The following is a 14,070-nucleotide window of genomic DNA, read 5'->3' as shown; positions in this document are numbered from 1 at the left end:
CTTTGCAACCTGCGGCGCGCCCACGTTTTATTGAATAGACAGTATCACAGACCAAAAAAAAACGCATGCAGCTTCTGGCTAGAAGTTAAAATCGACAGTCATTTAGAAGCACACCCAGGACTATTTTTAAATCAAAGAATTAATGATACATATCTAACAAGGGAACCTTTTGATTTTTAAGCTTATTGGCTCAAATCAACTATAAAGAGTGAAAGAGTTCAAAACATATAAATCCCTTTCAAAACCTATAAGTCCGTTTTCAAAATCTCCTTAAGACACTTCTCAAGTGTTATAGTTTAGTGACAAAAACCTTTTTTTCAGTGGAAAATCAGCGATTTTCAAAAAGAATATGAAATATTTTGGGTTTCAACTAAAAGTACGGGGAATTTCATATTTCAACATTTTCTCGAAACTTGTTTATTTACGGCTGAAAATGAGGCTCAAGGTTAGAGTAAGATGGAAATATGTGAAAAGAGATTGGAAGTAGTATTTAGAACATTGTACATAAAACATTTTGAAAACATGCGATTCTTTTGTGTTATTAGAGAACTTTTGAACGAGGACTCAAACAACAAGGACTCAATAAACATCTAAACGAATTCAGACAACCATAGTGAAGGTGCTAATTGTGAGAAGACTAATTGTGAGAAGATCCCCAAATAATCAATCCTCCTTCTATTGATTGTTCATTCCTTTGGGAAAGAAAAGAGTGTGCGTTTAACCCTTCAAGGTCATAATAATACATTCATCGTTGGACTACATACGGCTCCTGTCTCTTGTGTCACCTGCCACGCCACTCGGTGTCCATTCTTCTCTAATTCATCCCCTATCTCAATCGTTTGTAGTTTTTTTGTTCATCATTCTTGTTCCTCTACAACCTTTTCAATATTTCAGAGCAACTAAAAATGATTCTATCCAAGTATCCGGGGTTGATCCAAAACGAAATACTTCAAAACATGAAATTATCAGATTTATTTCTACTTTCTTTTGTCTCTAAAGGTATGAAAAAATTGATCAAATCTTCACAAAACAGAAGATTGAAAAGTATCAATTCAATTGTGTATGCCGCTGATGGAAGAAACCCTTTAAGTGCGTTTATTCCTCGCAAACCGTATGACGACATTTTAATTATATTTGAAGAATTCGAGGAGACGGGAATTCCCGATTTTCAGCTGAACGTATCTGGGACGATAATTGACTTCCGGTGAGTTACAATAAAAAATATATCATGAAAGTGTTATTATTCCAGATTATGTACAAGAGCGCGTAATAAAACGTTTGGCTTACCCGAAAATGAATTCCATCCATATCCTGTGGCATGTGTTCCCAAATCTGACAGAGAATCTGTAATCGGTCCATAATTATTTTCTTGATTTCTTCGGAAGTTCTTTGCAGTATTATTGGAAAGGAGACGAGATGATAGACTTACATTATTATATTCCTACCCAACTGCAAAACGTGTCATTTTGTACTTTGATGTTCTTCGGATCTAGCGTTGCGAACACCCAAAAACTTGAAAACTTTTTCTCCTCTTCTCCCGTCAAGGGAAGACGTTCAGTTTTGGAGCCTGGGGCAAAACAGAAGAGGAGTTTTTGAGAATGGTTAATTAACATGTTTCCTAAAAATTGGTGTATTTGTTTAGATATTTATCGAGCCCTTGTCATTTTTATTGCTTCATTTTCTGGTAAAGCTTATTGAACTAGAAAATACGGTTCTGGTTATGTTTCTAATGTGTGACAGTTTACACAATTTTCTTATTTTATCAAAGCGTAATCACTACATAAAATATAGGGTTAGTCAATCCGACGGACCCTATCCCAGAAAATTAAAAAAAAAATTTCTGAAGTTCTGTAAACCCTGAATCGTTTCTCCTAACCTGCAAACTTTAACCAGATTTCTAAATTGAAAATCTGAGGTAACTTGTTGTGAGTTTAAAAACTTCCATCTTAACATCATCTAGATAACTTGTTTTGGGATCGCCAACGATCGCAACTCGTCAAAAAAACAAGCACAAATCCATCGAAATTGGCTGAAGAGTTGAAAGCACAATTAGAAGCTTGCAATTATGCTCCTCAAAGGTAACTTTTCAAAACCTCAGTTAACACCACTCTTAAATTTTTCCAGAGTGATGTTGAACTTCGAATAGAATTGGACCAACGCGTTTCGTTCGTGGTTTCCGGTTCGCTTACTGGTTTTTTCTTCAATCTACTGCTCACTTCCAAAAAATCAGGTCCTTCGAAAACAAAAATAAACAATCGAGTCGGATTCCGCAAGCCAGGATGCGAAAATAACTTAATTTTTTGTTTTTTTTTCCCCTCCAATTTGTTCCCTTCGTTTGTTGTAGTTTTTATTGGTTATTAATAAACTATATTGATAAACGTCCTTTTCAGTTCACAGAGATTATGAGAACCTGGGGGAAGAGCGGGGATGCTGTGTGGCGGCGTGGATCCTATATGCTTTGGTCAGCGCGTGGATCCTATATGCTCGCGCAATGCGCTCCTATATGTTTCGTATTGCAAGCATATACTGCACCGCGCGATCCCATATAACGTTCCTCGCGATCCACCTGTGAATGTACCTTTAATTTTTGCTACCGGACCTAAGCTCCGCCCACCCTGAAACTTTCGGTCACAACGAGCAGTGAAATTAGACGAGAAGAAAAGCGTTGACTTATCTTTTTCTAAAATTTCAGATTCTTTGTTCTATCGGCGTTCGTAATGTGTATGCTGCTCACTAAATCTCAAAAACTTCGTCTATTCTTGAAACTGCCGTTAAACCTCATAAAGCCAACGTTTCATGAATTTTTTGCTAATATTGAAGCATACATACTCAAGCTTTCCAGGTTGTTTTTTCCGGTATTCAACTGTTTCCAACCTAGACGACAACAGCCTTTTTATGGGGGTCTGCTAGTGTGTCCTGGAAAAAAAAGTCGCTATTCTCGATTCCGACTACTACTGTAAAGGTTCTAAGAAAACATCTCCAATCAATTGATCCACCTTTTTTTGTTTGTTCATTCCTTTGGGAAAGAAAAGAATGTGTGCTAACCTTCGAGTTCATAACCCCACACTCATATGACCCTCTATATAGAGCCATATGGCTCCTGTTACTGTTGTGTCATCTACCACGTCACTCGGTGTCGATTCTTTTCTAATTCATCTTCTATCTTGTTCGTTTTTTTCCAGATCATTATTCTTGTTCCTCTACAACCTTTTCAATATTTCAGAGCAACTGAAATGATTCTATCCAAATACCCGTGGTTGGTCCAAAACGAAATACTTCAAAACATGGAACCTTCTGAATTGTTACTACTTTCTTTGGTTTCCAAAAATATGAAAAAATTGATCAAATCGTGTCAGAAGAAAAGATTGGAAAGTGTCAATACAATTGTGTATTCCACTGATGTAAATAATTATTTATGTGCGTATATTCTCCGCGAATCACATAAATTTATGCATAAAGACATTCTAATGAGATTTGAAGAGTTCCAGGAGACGGAAACTCCAGATTTCCAGTTGAACGTATCTGGAAAGAAAATCGATTTTCGGCGAGTTACAATGAATAATAAATCATAAAAGTCTCTTTCTTTTTTCAGATTATTCACAAGAGAGCGTAATAAAGAATTATGGTTACCCGAAAACTTTCATCCATATCCGGTGGCATGTGTTCAAAAGTCAGACAAAGAATCAATACTCGAATCAGTCCATAATTATTTTCTTGATTTCTTTGCGCATTCTGTGAAGTATTATTGGAAAGCAAAAGAGTTTGAAGACGGACCATATCATATACCTAAGCAACTGCTAAACGTATCGTTTTGTATTAGTATGTACCTCGGATCTAGGTTTACGAAAATAAAAAACTTTGACAAGTTTTTCTCCTCTTCCCCTGTTTTGAAATCTGTTCAAATGTACTTTTCGAACTCAGAAATATCGTTTAATCCAGAATCCAAGTTCTACCAGGCAGAATTCATCGACATTGACCAACGCTACAATTCTTTTCCTGACATTTTAAGTCACTTTCAAGGAAAGCAGATATTTATGAGATGCAAAAAATGCGAAATACAGGCATTGATTGGATTTTTGTTCAGGAAACATGTCAATTAACAATCAGTTAACCATTCTCAAAAACTCCTCTTCTGTTTCGTCCCATACTTCGAAACTGAGAACCTTCTCTTCAAACCGAATCGATGCCACACGATTATCTGATTCTCTAACTACATATGAATGACTTGTGATTGGAAACGTGTCTCGAAAACCATCCCAATCGAATCTGAAAAAAAAATCGTTATTTCAGAGCTATCCGAAAAAGGATGTATTCTGAAAATTAATATTGAAAAATAACTTACACTCTAGGTAAAGTGTGCGTTGGTGGTTGCTTTTTTGTATCAATATATTTAACTCCAATTAAATCCTGCTTTTCAATTTGGTTAAATTCCTGCCATAATACTGCAATCATCAAGTGCTCCAGCTTTCGGAAGGCTTCTCCGGATTTCCATTTTTTCAAAAACCCAATCAATGCCTGTATTTCGCATTTTGCCTGAATTGTTTCACTTTTTTACCCTGTTGTGATATCTAGAGAACCGTTTATTGTGCATTTTTAAAAACAACTCACAAAGAAAGCTTCAAAAGCTTCAAACTGATGTAATAAAGATATTCGTTTTTCGACCTAATTTTGATCTACGGGAATCGAATCCCGCGAATTTCCTTTCTTCCCCCTTCCTTTGCCTTTTAGTTTTCCCATTCACTCTCTCCTCTTCCCTCTCAAATTTGCTCCGCGTTTCCAAAATGGGAGAAATCTATCACTTTACCCGACTCGGACACTACTATCAACTATTATTCACACTTCTTATAGCCATTTGTCTACTGACTTTCGCATCGATCGATTACAATTTCGAGAATCATTGGCAATCGATAAGCGAGGTCGTTTTTGCAGTTGGACTGAGCATACTGATCATTGGAATTTTCAAATTTCGAACCATTTGTATCGATAGGAAATACAAAACACCAGTGCTCAAAAAATGCGAGAGAGATTTGACAATCGGATGTTTCGGAATGCTTTTTTTCGCAATTATTCCATACATTGTGATTTGTTTCGGCAAGTTTCCTTTTGCGGTGAGTGCAAAACGGATTTCAATGAAGAATCGATCGATTTTCAGGCGACTGTCTTCGTATATTTCGCATTCAATATCACTTCTGCCATCGTCTACTACACATTCATTTGGAGAATTGAGAATTTATGTCATCTGGAGCACGGTACTCCTCAAATCGCCATTGTCGGAGTCATTTATTTGATAATCGCCTTCATCACACTGCTTTTGGTGTCGATGTTTCATTCGCAAATCGGAGCAATCGTTCTGATGGTGGTGCTCTCGTATTCGAGCGTTGTGATGAGCACTTTGATCACATTATCGACAGTTTTGATGGGTGATCGAATTGAATTGGCGAAGAGTTGCGAAGCAAATTGCAATGAGAAAATCAATAATCAGAAGAAATCAAAAACTAGAGAAAATGCAGAAGCGACACCACAGTAAGCCCCAAGAATTAAAAACGATACTAAAACGTTTTTTTTTTCAGACCAACTGTTCTAAAGTGTGAGATTTGCATGATTCAATGCATCGAAAACGAAATTCCTGGAATCGTGACCAGTTGTGGACACAGAATTTGCCAGAGATGTATTGAGCAATCACCGTTCGATCAGAATCAAGAAAACGCCTTCTGTCCGTTTTGTCATGAAGTTTACGATTTGAACGGAGAAGAGAATTTGGTTTAAAACCACTGAGGGAAACTGATCAAAACTAGAGAATTCATTTTACCCTTCTTATTTTTTTTCGAAATTTACATTTACAAAGTACCCTTGAGATGTTGTCGAACACTATTAATGCTTCCTGAATTTCAAATTATAATAAACAGTTTTCCATTTTTCCAAATTACCGTCAATTTTTATTTTATTTTTTCTTCTAAAAAACAAATCAATAACTCGCTCATTTGCTAAAATAGTCTCACTTGGTAAATTTTGATCATTTGTTAAATAGAGGACTTGTTCTAATTGAAGGCTTAGGCTGAAACTCCTTACCGGAAACAGGTGTTTAAGCCTAAGCCTAAAATTTAAAACAAAAACCGGAATATTCTGGAAAAAATTCAGTCAAAAAGTACTGAAATTCCCAAATAACAACAGAATTTCCACTTTTTCCTTTTTAGCAAATGATCAAAATTTAGCAAGTGAGACTATTTTAGCAAATGAGCGAGTTTAGCAAATGAGCATATTTAGCAAGTGAGCATTTAGCAAAAGATCATCAAGCTAATGAGTATTTGCCTCGAACGGATCCTCAATCCTTTTTCCAACATCAACCCCTGGAAGTCTTGATGTGACTTTGTCCAGGATTGCCTTCGGCACATTTGTGACAGCTGTAGTTTTTGTGAAGAATTCTTCCAGTTTTTCAACTGAGATGTCACACTGCTTGGCCTCTTTTCCAATGATCTTATTGTACGTCTTCGAGCGGTTCTCCCAATACTATTTCATAATCGATTGGTCGTCATCTGTAGTCTTAGCTTCTCGTTTCGCTCTTGGTCGTTTTTTGATCTCCGTTTGAGTTGCCATTTCTCCTTCTTTAATTTCAGGAGGAGGACAGCGTTTTTCGATCTTCTCCACAGTTTGCTCATCTCCAGCTGACGCCTTCTGAATCGCAGCTGTTAGTGCACTTGTCAGCCACTCGAGCCACTTCCTCTTCGTAGGCTTTGAACTGGCTTTGAAACCATGATCTAACTTTCAGTACAAGTTCATCCGGTTTTCCTTCCTCTGTTTTTCCTTTTGACCAGACGCTTTTTCTTTTCTCGATTTCTGACATTTCAGATCAATAGGATCCGCTTTTGGAGTCAACCCTGGTGGTGGACTGACCACATCTTCCATGAGTTTAGGAAGAGCTGAGGTGCTCAATTCCCCTCTCGTCTTCTCCTCAGATTTCGGTTCGGGCTCTTGCACCATTTCAAGCAAGTCTTTCTTCGGCGATTCATCATCAACAATTGGACTGTCTGGAGGGATTACCAGAATGTCACTATCATCTGAAATCACTGCATTTGTATTCGTTGGAGACTTTGATACATTTGGCCTCTTGGGAGCTTCAGAGTATAGCTCATATCTCTTCTCCTTGAGCATCTGCTTCATTGCCGACCTGAAACCGCCAACTTCCTCGTCGCCACTCGGCTGCGGGTGCCAATAATTGGCCAAATTTCATGATTTTACAAGTGTTGGCCAAGCCTCCCACAAGTCTTGGCCAAAGTATGCGCCTCCATGAGCCGTTGTGGTGGCTTCCACAAGTCTTGGCCCATAGTCGGAAGGCTACAAGTCTTGGCCAAATTCTGATTATTGATTTTTTACCTTCGCACTCATCATTTGATTTTCAATTTGTTTTCTGGTTTTACCTACTTTCCTACTATTTTCATAAACATTTGAATTTTTATGAAGGTATTTAAATTTTTTTGGTATAAGAAATTTTGAAGTTTCGAATGGTTTAACTTTCAACATTACAGAACATTCAACTTCAACTCGAGACATGTACAGAGGAGCCTCTATCAGAGTGAAGGACAGAAGCGAGAAAACGGACCCGATTCAAATCAAATCGGGAGTCAAACAAGGAGATCCTATTTCGCCAACTCTCTTCAACATGTGTCTGGAGAACGTTATCAGGAAACACCTCTCCGAATCGTCTGGTCAACACTGCCTCTCATCGAACATCAAGCTTCTAGCTTTCGCTGTTGACATGGCAATCCTCGCAGGATCAAAGGAACAGTTGCAACGAGAACTGGATGCAATGGATGAAGATTGTACTCCTTTGAACTTGATTTTCAAGCCAGCCAAGTGTGCTAGTTTGGTCATCGAGTTTGGGAAGATACGTCCACATGCTGAGTTGAAATTGAAAGGCCAACCAATACGCAACTTGTCAGAGAATGACTCGTACAAGTACCTTGGAGTGCAAACTGGAATAGACAGTCGGAGATGGATCTGATCAAGTCAGTCATCAAGGATGTTGACACGGTCAACAGAAGTGGACTGGCACCACCCCAGAAGTTGGACTGTCTGAAGACGTTTGTACTGATGACGTACATGTACGCGAACTCGATTCCGAAGATCACGGAGTCGAAAGTATTTGCAAACATGGTGATGCGCGGAATCAAGATCGCTGTGATTACGTATGAAACTCGATGAGTAACGAGTCATAAGCCAGCTCTCAAGCTCATCAACAACAACGCAGAAGACTTTGTATTGGATCGTAGAAGATGAAGAATCGAAGGAGATGTTCAAACCAGCATTAGGTCTCAATTGATTAATTGTCTGATGCGATATACGAGCCTCGAGTCAAGGCGAATATAAAGAATTCTGCACAACAACGGACAAGCCAAAAGTTCTGGCAAACACTTTCCCACGACATAAGGTCAAGTACTTCTGCACTAGGCAACGTCGAACAATACTGTTCCGATCATTAGTCCCCTAATTTGAAACTGCTCCAGCCGAACCAATCTCTTTAACCAGGCAATCATTGATGAGAGGAAGAGTAAAACAAATTTACGACGAGTTAGAACAGAGCCCCGCTCTTGAGACCCTTGGGAAAGGTCGAGGATGGATGGGAAGGCCGCGAGGCACACGGCGGGTAACTGGTCTTTGGTCACCGGCTTCGGCTGATTGAATCATTGACTCCCTTTGATGGGAACAGGGAACCCATTAAACCAATGGGATATGCGGGTGGAACCATCTGTGGTTGTGTGTTTCCTTTACTTGACTCGCCAACATTATTTTACCGCTCTTAGAGCACAAAGATAATGGCCCCTCACTTACATAATCTCCCCAGCGACTGGTGGTCCCTCCTAGAGGGTTCTTGCCACTATCGCGCAACAGGCTCGCCAACTACATCTACTAAGAACTACTGAAGCACTTCACTCTTTCTAATTTCCCCACTATTCCCTGAATTTGTCAATGGAAAATCTGAAATTTCACGCAGTTGGAAGCGTTCAAAATTTCAAATTTTTTAGCCCCAAAAATCATATCACTATTTTTTTTAAAAATTTCCCCACTATTCCCTGAATTTTCCACCGGAAAATCTGAAATTTCAAGCAATTTTGAAGCTTTCTGTCTTCTTTCATGTTTAAAAAGTTTGGCACCACCTTTCCTTCTCCCAGGCACCATGTTTCGTTCTGGAGCCTGGAACCGACTTCTCTCCCCGATTAAAAATTCGTTTCACAGCAAACTGTTTATCAGTCTTTTGATTGTTTATTTCCCTGATTCCCAAATAAAGGTCTCCCTTCAAAACCTACTTGTCAAAAAGTTTCTGGAGCTTCGGAAATTCAGAAATCCAAACTCGAGAATTTAGAAATCCTAAATTTCGAAAACTTAGAAACTCCGAAATTTAAAAACCTGAAAAATTGGAAAACCACGAAATTCTAAAATTTTTAGCAATCTCGGTGAATAAGAATTCAGAAATTCGTATATTCCGAAGTTTGAAAATTCAGAAATTATGTTCGGAAATTCTTAAAATTTGGAATTATGAAAATTCGAGTGATCCAGAAAGAACGCGCATATTTTCCTGGCATTCTCTTTCTTTCCTTTTTTTTCTTTCTTCCCACTGTTTCAGATTTTTTTCTCCATTTCAAATATTCAAAACCCAGACTAAAATAACGTTTCCACAAAATCACCTTTTGCTCTTAGGTTCTTAGAAATTAATGTTCAAGATCATGCATTTTTGCACAAAGTCAAAGAAAAAAACATTCTCAAATCATTGACGGAAATTTACCGTATTTTTAGGTAAAATTTTTCAAAAAGCATGTCCCAAAAACTAGAAAAAAATAAGTTCACTTATCTCGGTTGCCATGATATCAAAAGATATCAAAAGTTGATGTAGTGATAAAATTTTGGTGATATCATTCTTATAATGCAGTTATTCATGTAGCGAAAGTCTGCAGCGAAATTCAATGCAGGAGTGTCGCGAAATGCATTTCATTAAATTTCGGTGCAAACAGACTGGTTATGATAAACATTTTATCAGTTGACAAATTTTCGATATCTCTCATAAGAACCGAGATAATTGAGCTCAAAGTTCAAATACTGGGTGAGCTTTTATTAGATCTTTTATGATGTGTTTTCTTTTTTGTACATTCGTCCAGTTTTCCCAATTCCTGATATTAAACTCTAGTAAGTTTTCTATTATGACTTTTTGAAGTGAATCATTTCGAATAAGTAAATAGGAATGAAATAATTTATTTTCAAAAACCGAAATTCGAAAAAATGGAAAACAGGGAGCATGAGATCCTAAAGGCACTGAGAAATGTTGGGGGGAAAACGATTCATAGAATCTGTAAACTTGTCAGAGCCCGTAAAAAATGTTAAAAAGAGATACAAATGAGAAAAAGAGAGAGAGAGAGAGATCATAGAAACGTCGAGTGTGTGTCAGCGGCGATTTCCTCCAGAATCAGATCGACCTGATGGGATTCTGCAATACTCGCTCGACTTTTTGTGGTGTCCTGCCTTATCATTGAACTTTTCGGCTCGTCTGTGTGACTTCTTGGTGGAATATGAGCAATTGAAGAACCATTGGCAACTGCTGCTCCGACTGTATGAACACTCGATGGACGACGACGACGAATCTCTTCACTGCTCTCGTTGTTATTGTTGTTGTTGAGCAATTTGTCTTGGAGGGATAGCTTTTTCACTGCAAGAAATTAGATGAATTTTCGATAGCCGACGTAAAACTAATTTGATTTTGGCTCGTACTTTTTTTTATAGGAAAAGTGAATTGGAAATGTTTTTTCTAATTTTTCAGCTATAAAATAGATCGGCAGTCGTTATACCGTAATTGGTCAACTGATTCTATTACAAATTTATTCATTCAACTTATCAGAGTTCAACGATAGAAATTTTTATAGTCTCATTTTTTTGGTCATTAATTTGTGAATATATTTCTCATTATTTGGATTAATGGAAGTAACAGTTTTGAAATTGATTTCCAGTTTGAATTTTTTATCAGTTGACTTGTTTTTGGGCACTTCTCATAGAAGCCAAGATACCGTAAACACTATAATCTCAGAAAATTTTTTAAAAAATTTACATACATGTCGCGCCTAGCCGTTTTGCTCCGCTATGAGCCATTTTTCTCCGCTATTAGCCGTTTTGCGCCGCTATTAGCCGCTTATGGGCGCAATACGGTAGCTGGGAAGCGTATAGTAGCGGCAAATACGCTCTTTATTGAACTGTGGATTTACGTAGGAAAATAGGTGTTGCACTAGTTTGAGATTCTTTATTAGATTAACGCAGTGTATTCAAATACATACAGTGGCGAGAAGGAGTGAAGAGAATTTTTTCGAACATTCCTAACTTTGTTCAAAATAGCTCAATTGAGTTGAAATTTTGCATGAGAATAGCTGTAAAATCCAAAAACATAATTTTTTCTCAGTTTCAGAATTTTCAGTATCAGATGTAACAGTGGTCAGAGAATCCAAAAAATAACTTTTTTTCTGAATTTTTTCAGGCTTTGATTTTAGGTGTCAAATGATTTTCAATGTCCAAATATACAGCAAAAAAGTTTTGAAGAGTTTTGGAAGCCGGGCTCTTGAGTTATGGTGCTCAGAGCACAAAAGGTATGTGTCGGCATTTTTTCAATAACTCAGCTGAAAAAGTATTTTTGATGCTCAAAATCTCACACAATATGTGTTTTAAGTTGTTTATCCGTTTTATATTAAAAGTTTTTCAATTGTAGAGAATTATTTTCTCTCATTTTTAGATATTAGAAAGTTTCCCTAGAGGTGAAAAAAATAAATAAATAAAATTCTCCAATTGAAAAACTGTTAACATAAAACTGATAAACAACTCAAAACACATCATCTGTGAAATTTTGAGCATCAAAAATGCATTTTCAGCTGAGTTATGGCAAAAATGCCGACACATACCTTTTGCGCTCTGAGCATCATAACTCGAGAGCCCAGCTTCCAAAACTCATCAAAACTTTTTTGGTGCATATTTGCATATTTGGACACTAAAAATCATTTGACATTTAATATCAAAACCAGAAAAAATTCAGAAAAAATTCTTTTTTTGGATTCTCGGACCACTGTTACATCTGCAACTTCTCTGAAAATTCTAAAAATGATAAATTTACAAAAACCGATTTTTATGTTTTTGGATTTTACAGCTATTCTCATGCAAAATTTCAAGTCAATTGAGCTATTTTGAACAAAGTTATGAATGCTCAAAAAAATTCTCCTCACCACTTCTCGCCACTGTATAAGTATAATCATGAAGTAGATAAAAGTCTGGATGGGAGTTGAGGAACAAAAAAGGAGATGTGAGAATTAGTAGAACAACGAGGGAGACATCGATATGACAGTAGGAATGAATTTAAGAGGAGATTGATGAATGTAGTTCAGATAATTCTCACACATCCTGGATCTCGCCGTAGTCGTTCCGAATGAGCTTGGTTACCAGAAATTTGGAAAGAATTGTTTGAACAGGGTTTTGATGGTACTAACCGTGTTTATCTTAATCCAAGCGTCGTTGAAACATAGGCGGAGTGTCCGTAAGTCGGGCCTGAAAATGTGATCATTATGAGGAAAATCGAATGAATAAGTGGTTACCCCTTTACATGCTCTTCTTCGGTATCATCCAACAAAATCGAAAGATTTGTGATGTTCTTTCTATTAAACCTGAAAATATCACATTTTTACGTCAAACTTATTGTAGTACTTACTCAACGTCTTTACAGTACGCATCGGCAGCTCCATTTCATCCAGAATTTTATAGGGTTGAATAATATTGGTAAAAATCGTTTAAAATAGGCCAGAAATAAATCAAAATAAATAATGCGCCAGGAAGGACGAGTGGTGTCAATCAGATCCTTGCGCTCGCGGTGTAGGAGCGCTGATCGCCACCTAATCGCGCTAATCGCGGACCTAGGATGTAGCTGCCACACCAGGAGTTTCTGGTTCTAGGAGCCGCTTAGACGCCGGACGGCTAACATATTAGCCGTTGTTTACCGCTATTAGCCAAAAACATGGGCTAATAGCCGAATCCCCGGCTAATAGCCAGGAAGGCGCTGGGAACGCGCCACTCGACGCCAAAAATTCTCTGAGTAGAAGGCCACCCAATACCTTCCCCTTGATCTCAATTATCTTAATTTCCGTGAGAAATAACGAAAATCTCTCCACTGTTTAATGCTTTTCATCATACTTGTAACGGGCCGGGCCGGGCTTTTTCCGGAATTTCGGAGGCCCGGCCCGGCGGGCCCGTCATTTCACTAGTTTCGAAATTTTCAAAAAACACATAAGGGGGGACCCTTATGTGATTTTTTTCGACCAAAACATTTTTTTCGAGTTTTTCGATCTTTTTTGATCAGACAGACAAACAATCCGAAATACGAAAAAAAATGGAAAAAATTATATTGAGAGCTCAAAATTTGGCTCAAAAATAGAGAATTTTTGACACCGGGCCTTCTGGGCCTTGAAAATTTCCTCAGGCCCGGCCCGGCCCGGAATTTTGCAAGTATGCTTTCATAACATCCCCAACATTTTATCAGTTGACAGATTTTTGTTATCTCTTATAAAAATTGATACAATTTAGCTCACAGTGCAAGTATAAGATGACTTTATACCAAGGCTGTGCAAAATGACGGCCAGCCGCGGCCGGCCCCGGCTTTTATGTGAAAGCCGTGAAAAGCCGCGGCTAGCCGAGGCCGGCCGCGTCTAGCCTTATAAAAACGCGTGAAGTGAAAATCTATTAGTTTTTAAAGAATTTCGTTTTTTTTGTGTCCCACTTTTCAAAAAAAATCTACGTTTCTCATGAAACAATTATTTTAAAAAGCCGTGAAAAGCCGCACGGCTAGCCTGGGCCGAAAATAATTATTTCATTATTCCATTAAAAACAGATCGAGAAATCTTACTGACCCATATCTTCCTTATATATAAAACGCTAGACGCGTCTGTTGGTCGACATGTCAGTCTGTGGACTTTTGGGTTTTCAAATGAAAGGTTGACCGCCACCAAAAGTGAACCCACGACCTTTCGCACGAAAACGGCTCACGCACACAGTTGCGCCATG

The 14,070-nt window shown here is 37.9% G+C and overlaps 6 protein-coding genes across 6 annotated transcripts in view; 4 read left to right on the top strand and 2 right to left on the bottom strand.

Annotated features, from left to right (window-relative positions):
• Positions 1-905: 905 nt before the first annotated feature.
• CBG19932 lies at positions 906-1,361 on the top strand (the record flags this gene model as incomplete). Its single annotated transcript, XM_002633833.1, has 2 exons — positions 906-1,204; positions 1,250-1,361. The coding sequence occupies 2 exons, from the start codon at positions 906-908 to the stop codon at positions 1,359-1,361; spliced, it is 411 nt and encodes a 136-aa protein (XP_002633879.1).
• A 1,710-nt stretch (positions 1,362-3,071) lies between these two features.
• CBG19933 lies at positions 3,072-4,317 on the top strand (the record flags this gene model as incomplete). Its single annotated transcript, XM_002633834.1, has 4 exons — positions 3,072-3,166; positions 3,224-3,544; positions 3,593-3,803; positions 4,291-4,317. 4 exons carry the CDS (start codon positions 3,072-3,074, stop codon positions 4,315-4,317), a joined length of 654 nt encoding a protein of 217 aa, XP_002633880.1.
• Positions 4,318-4,781: 464 nt separating this feature from the next.
• CBG19935 lies at positions 4,782-5,766 on the top strand (the record flags this gene model as incomplete). Its single annotated transcript, XM_002633835.1, has 3 exons — positions 4,782-5,108; positions 5,153-5,523; positions 5,571-5,766. 3 exons carry the CDS (start codon positions 4,782-4,784, stop codon positions 5,764-5,766), a joined length of 894 nt encoding a protein of 297 aa, XP_002633881.1.
• Positions 5,767-6,762: 996 nt separating this feature from the next.
• Positions 6,763-7,158, bottom strand: CBG26412 (the record flags this gene model as incomplete). Its single annotated transcript, XM_045235314.1, has 1 exon — positions 6,763-7,158. The coding sequence occupies one exon, from the start codon at positions 7,156-7,158 to the stop codon at positions 6,763-6,765; it is 396 nt and encodes a 131-aa protein (XP_045100283.1).
• A 388-nt stretch (positions 7,159-7,546) lies between these two features.
• CBG19937 lies at positions 7,547-9,072 on the top strand (the record flags this gene model as incomplete). Its single annotated transcript, XM_002633836.1, has 2 exons — positions 7,547-7,953; positions 9,021-9,072. 2 exons carry the CDS (start codon positions 7,547-7,549, stop codon positions 9,070-9,072), a joined length of 459 nt encoding a protein of 152 aa, XP_002633882.1.
• Positions 9,073-10,409: 1,337 nt separating this feature from the next.
• Positions 10,410-14,070, bottom strand: part of Cbr-mgl-3 — a gene marked incomplete at both ends in the record, with an annotated part of 11,947 nt that continues 8,286 nt past the window's right edge. Inside the window, one exon of the mRNA XM_045235313.1 lies at positions 10,410-10,693. Within this exon, the coding sequence (XP_045096921.1) occupies positions 10,410-10,693 (284 nt within the window). The remainder of the gene's footprint in view (positions 10,694-14,070) is intronic.

The sequence above is a fragment of the Caenorhabditis briggsae genome (genome assembly GCF_000004555.2).
Source record: "Caenorhabditis briggsae complete genome, chrIV, whole genome shotgun sequence".
Lineage (NCBI taxonomy): Eukaryota > Metazoa > Nematoda > Chromadorea > Rhabditida > Rhabditidae > Caenorhabditis > Caenorhabditis briggsae.
This window is presented reverse-complemented; position numbering and strand designations above follow the sequence as displayed.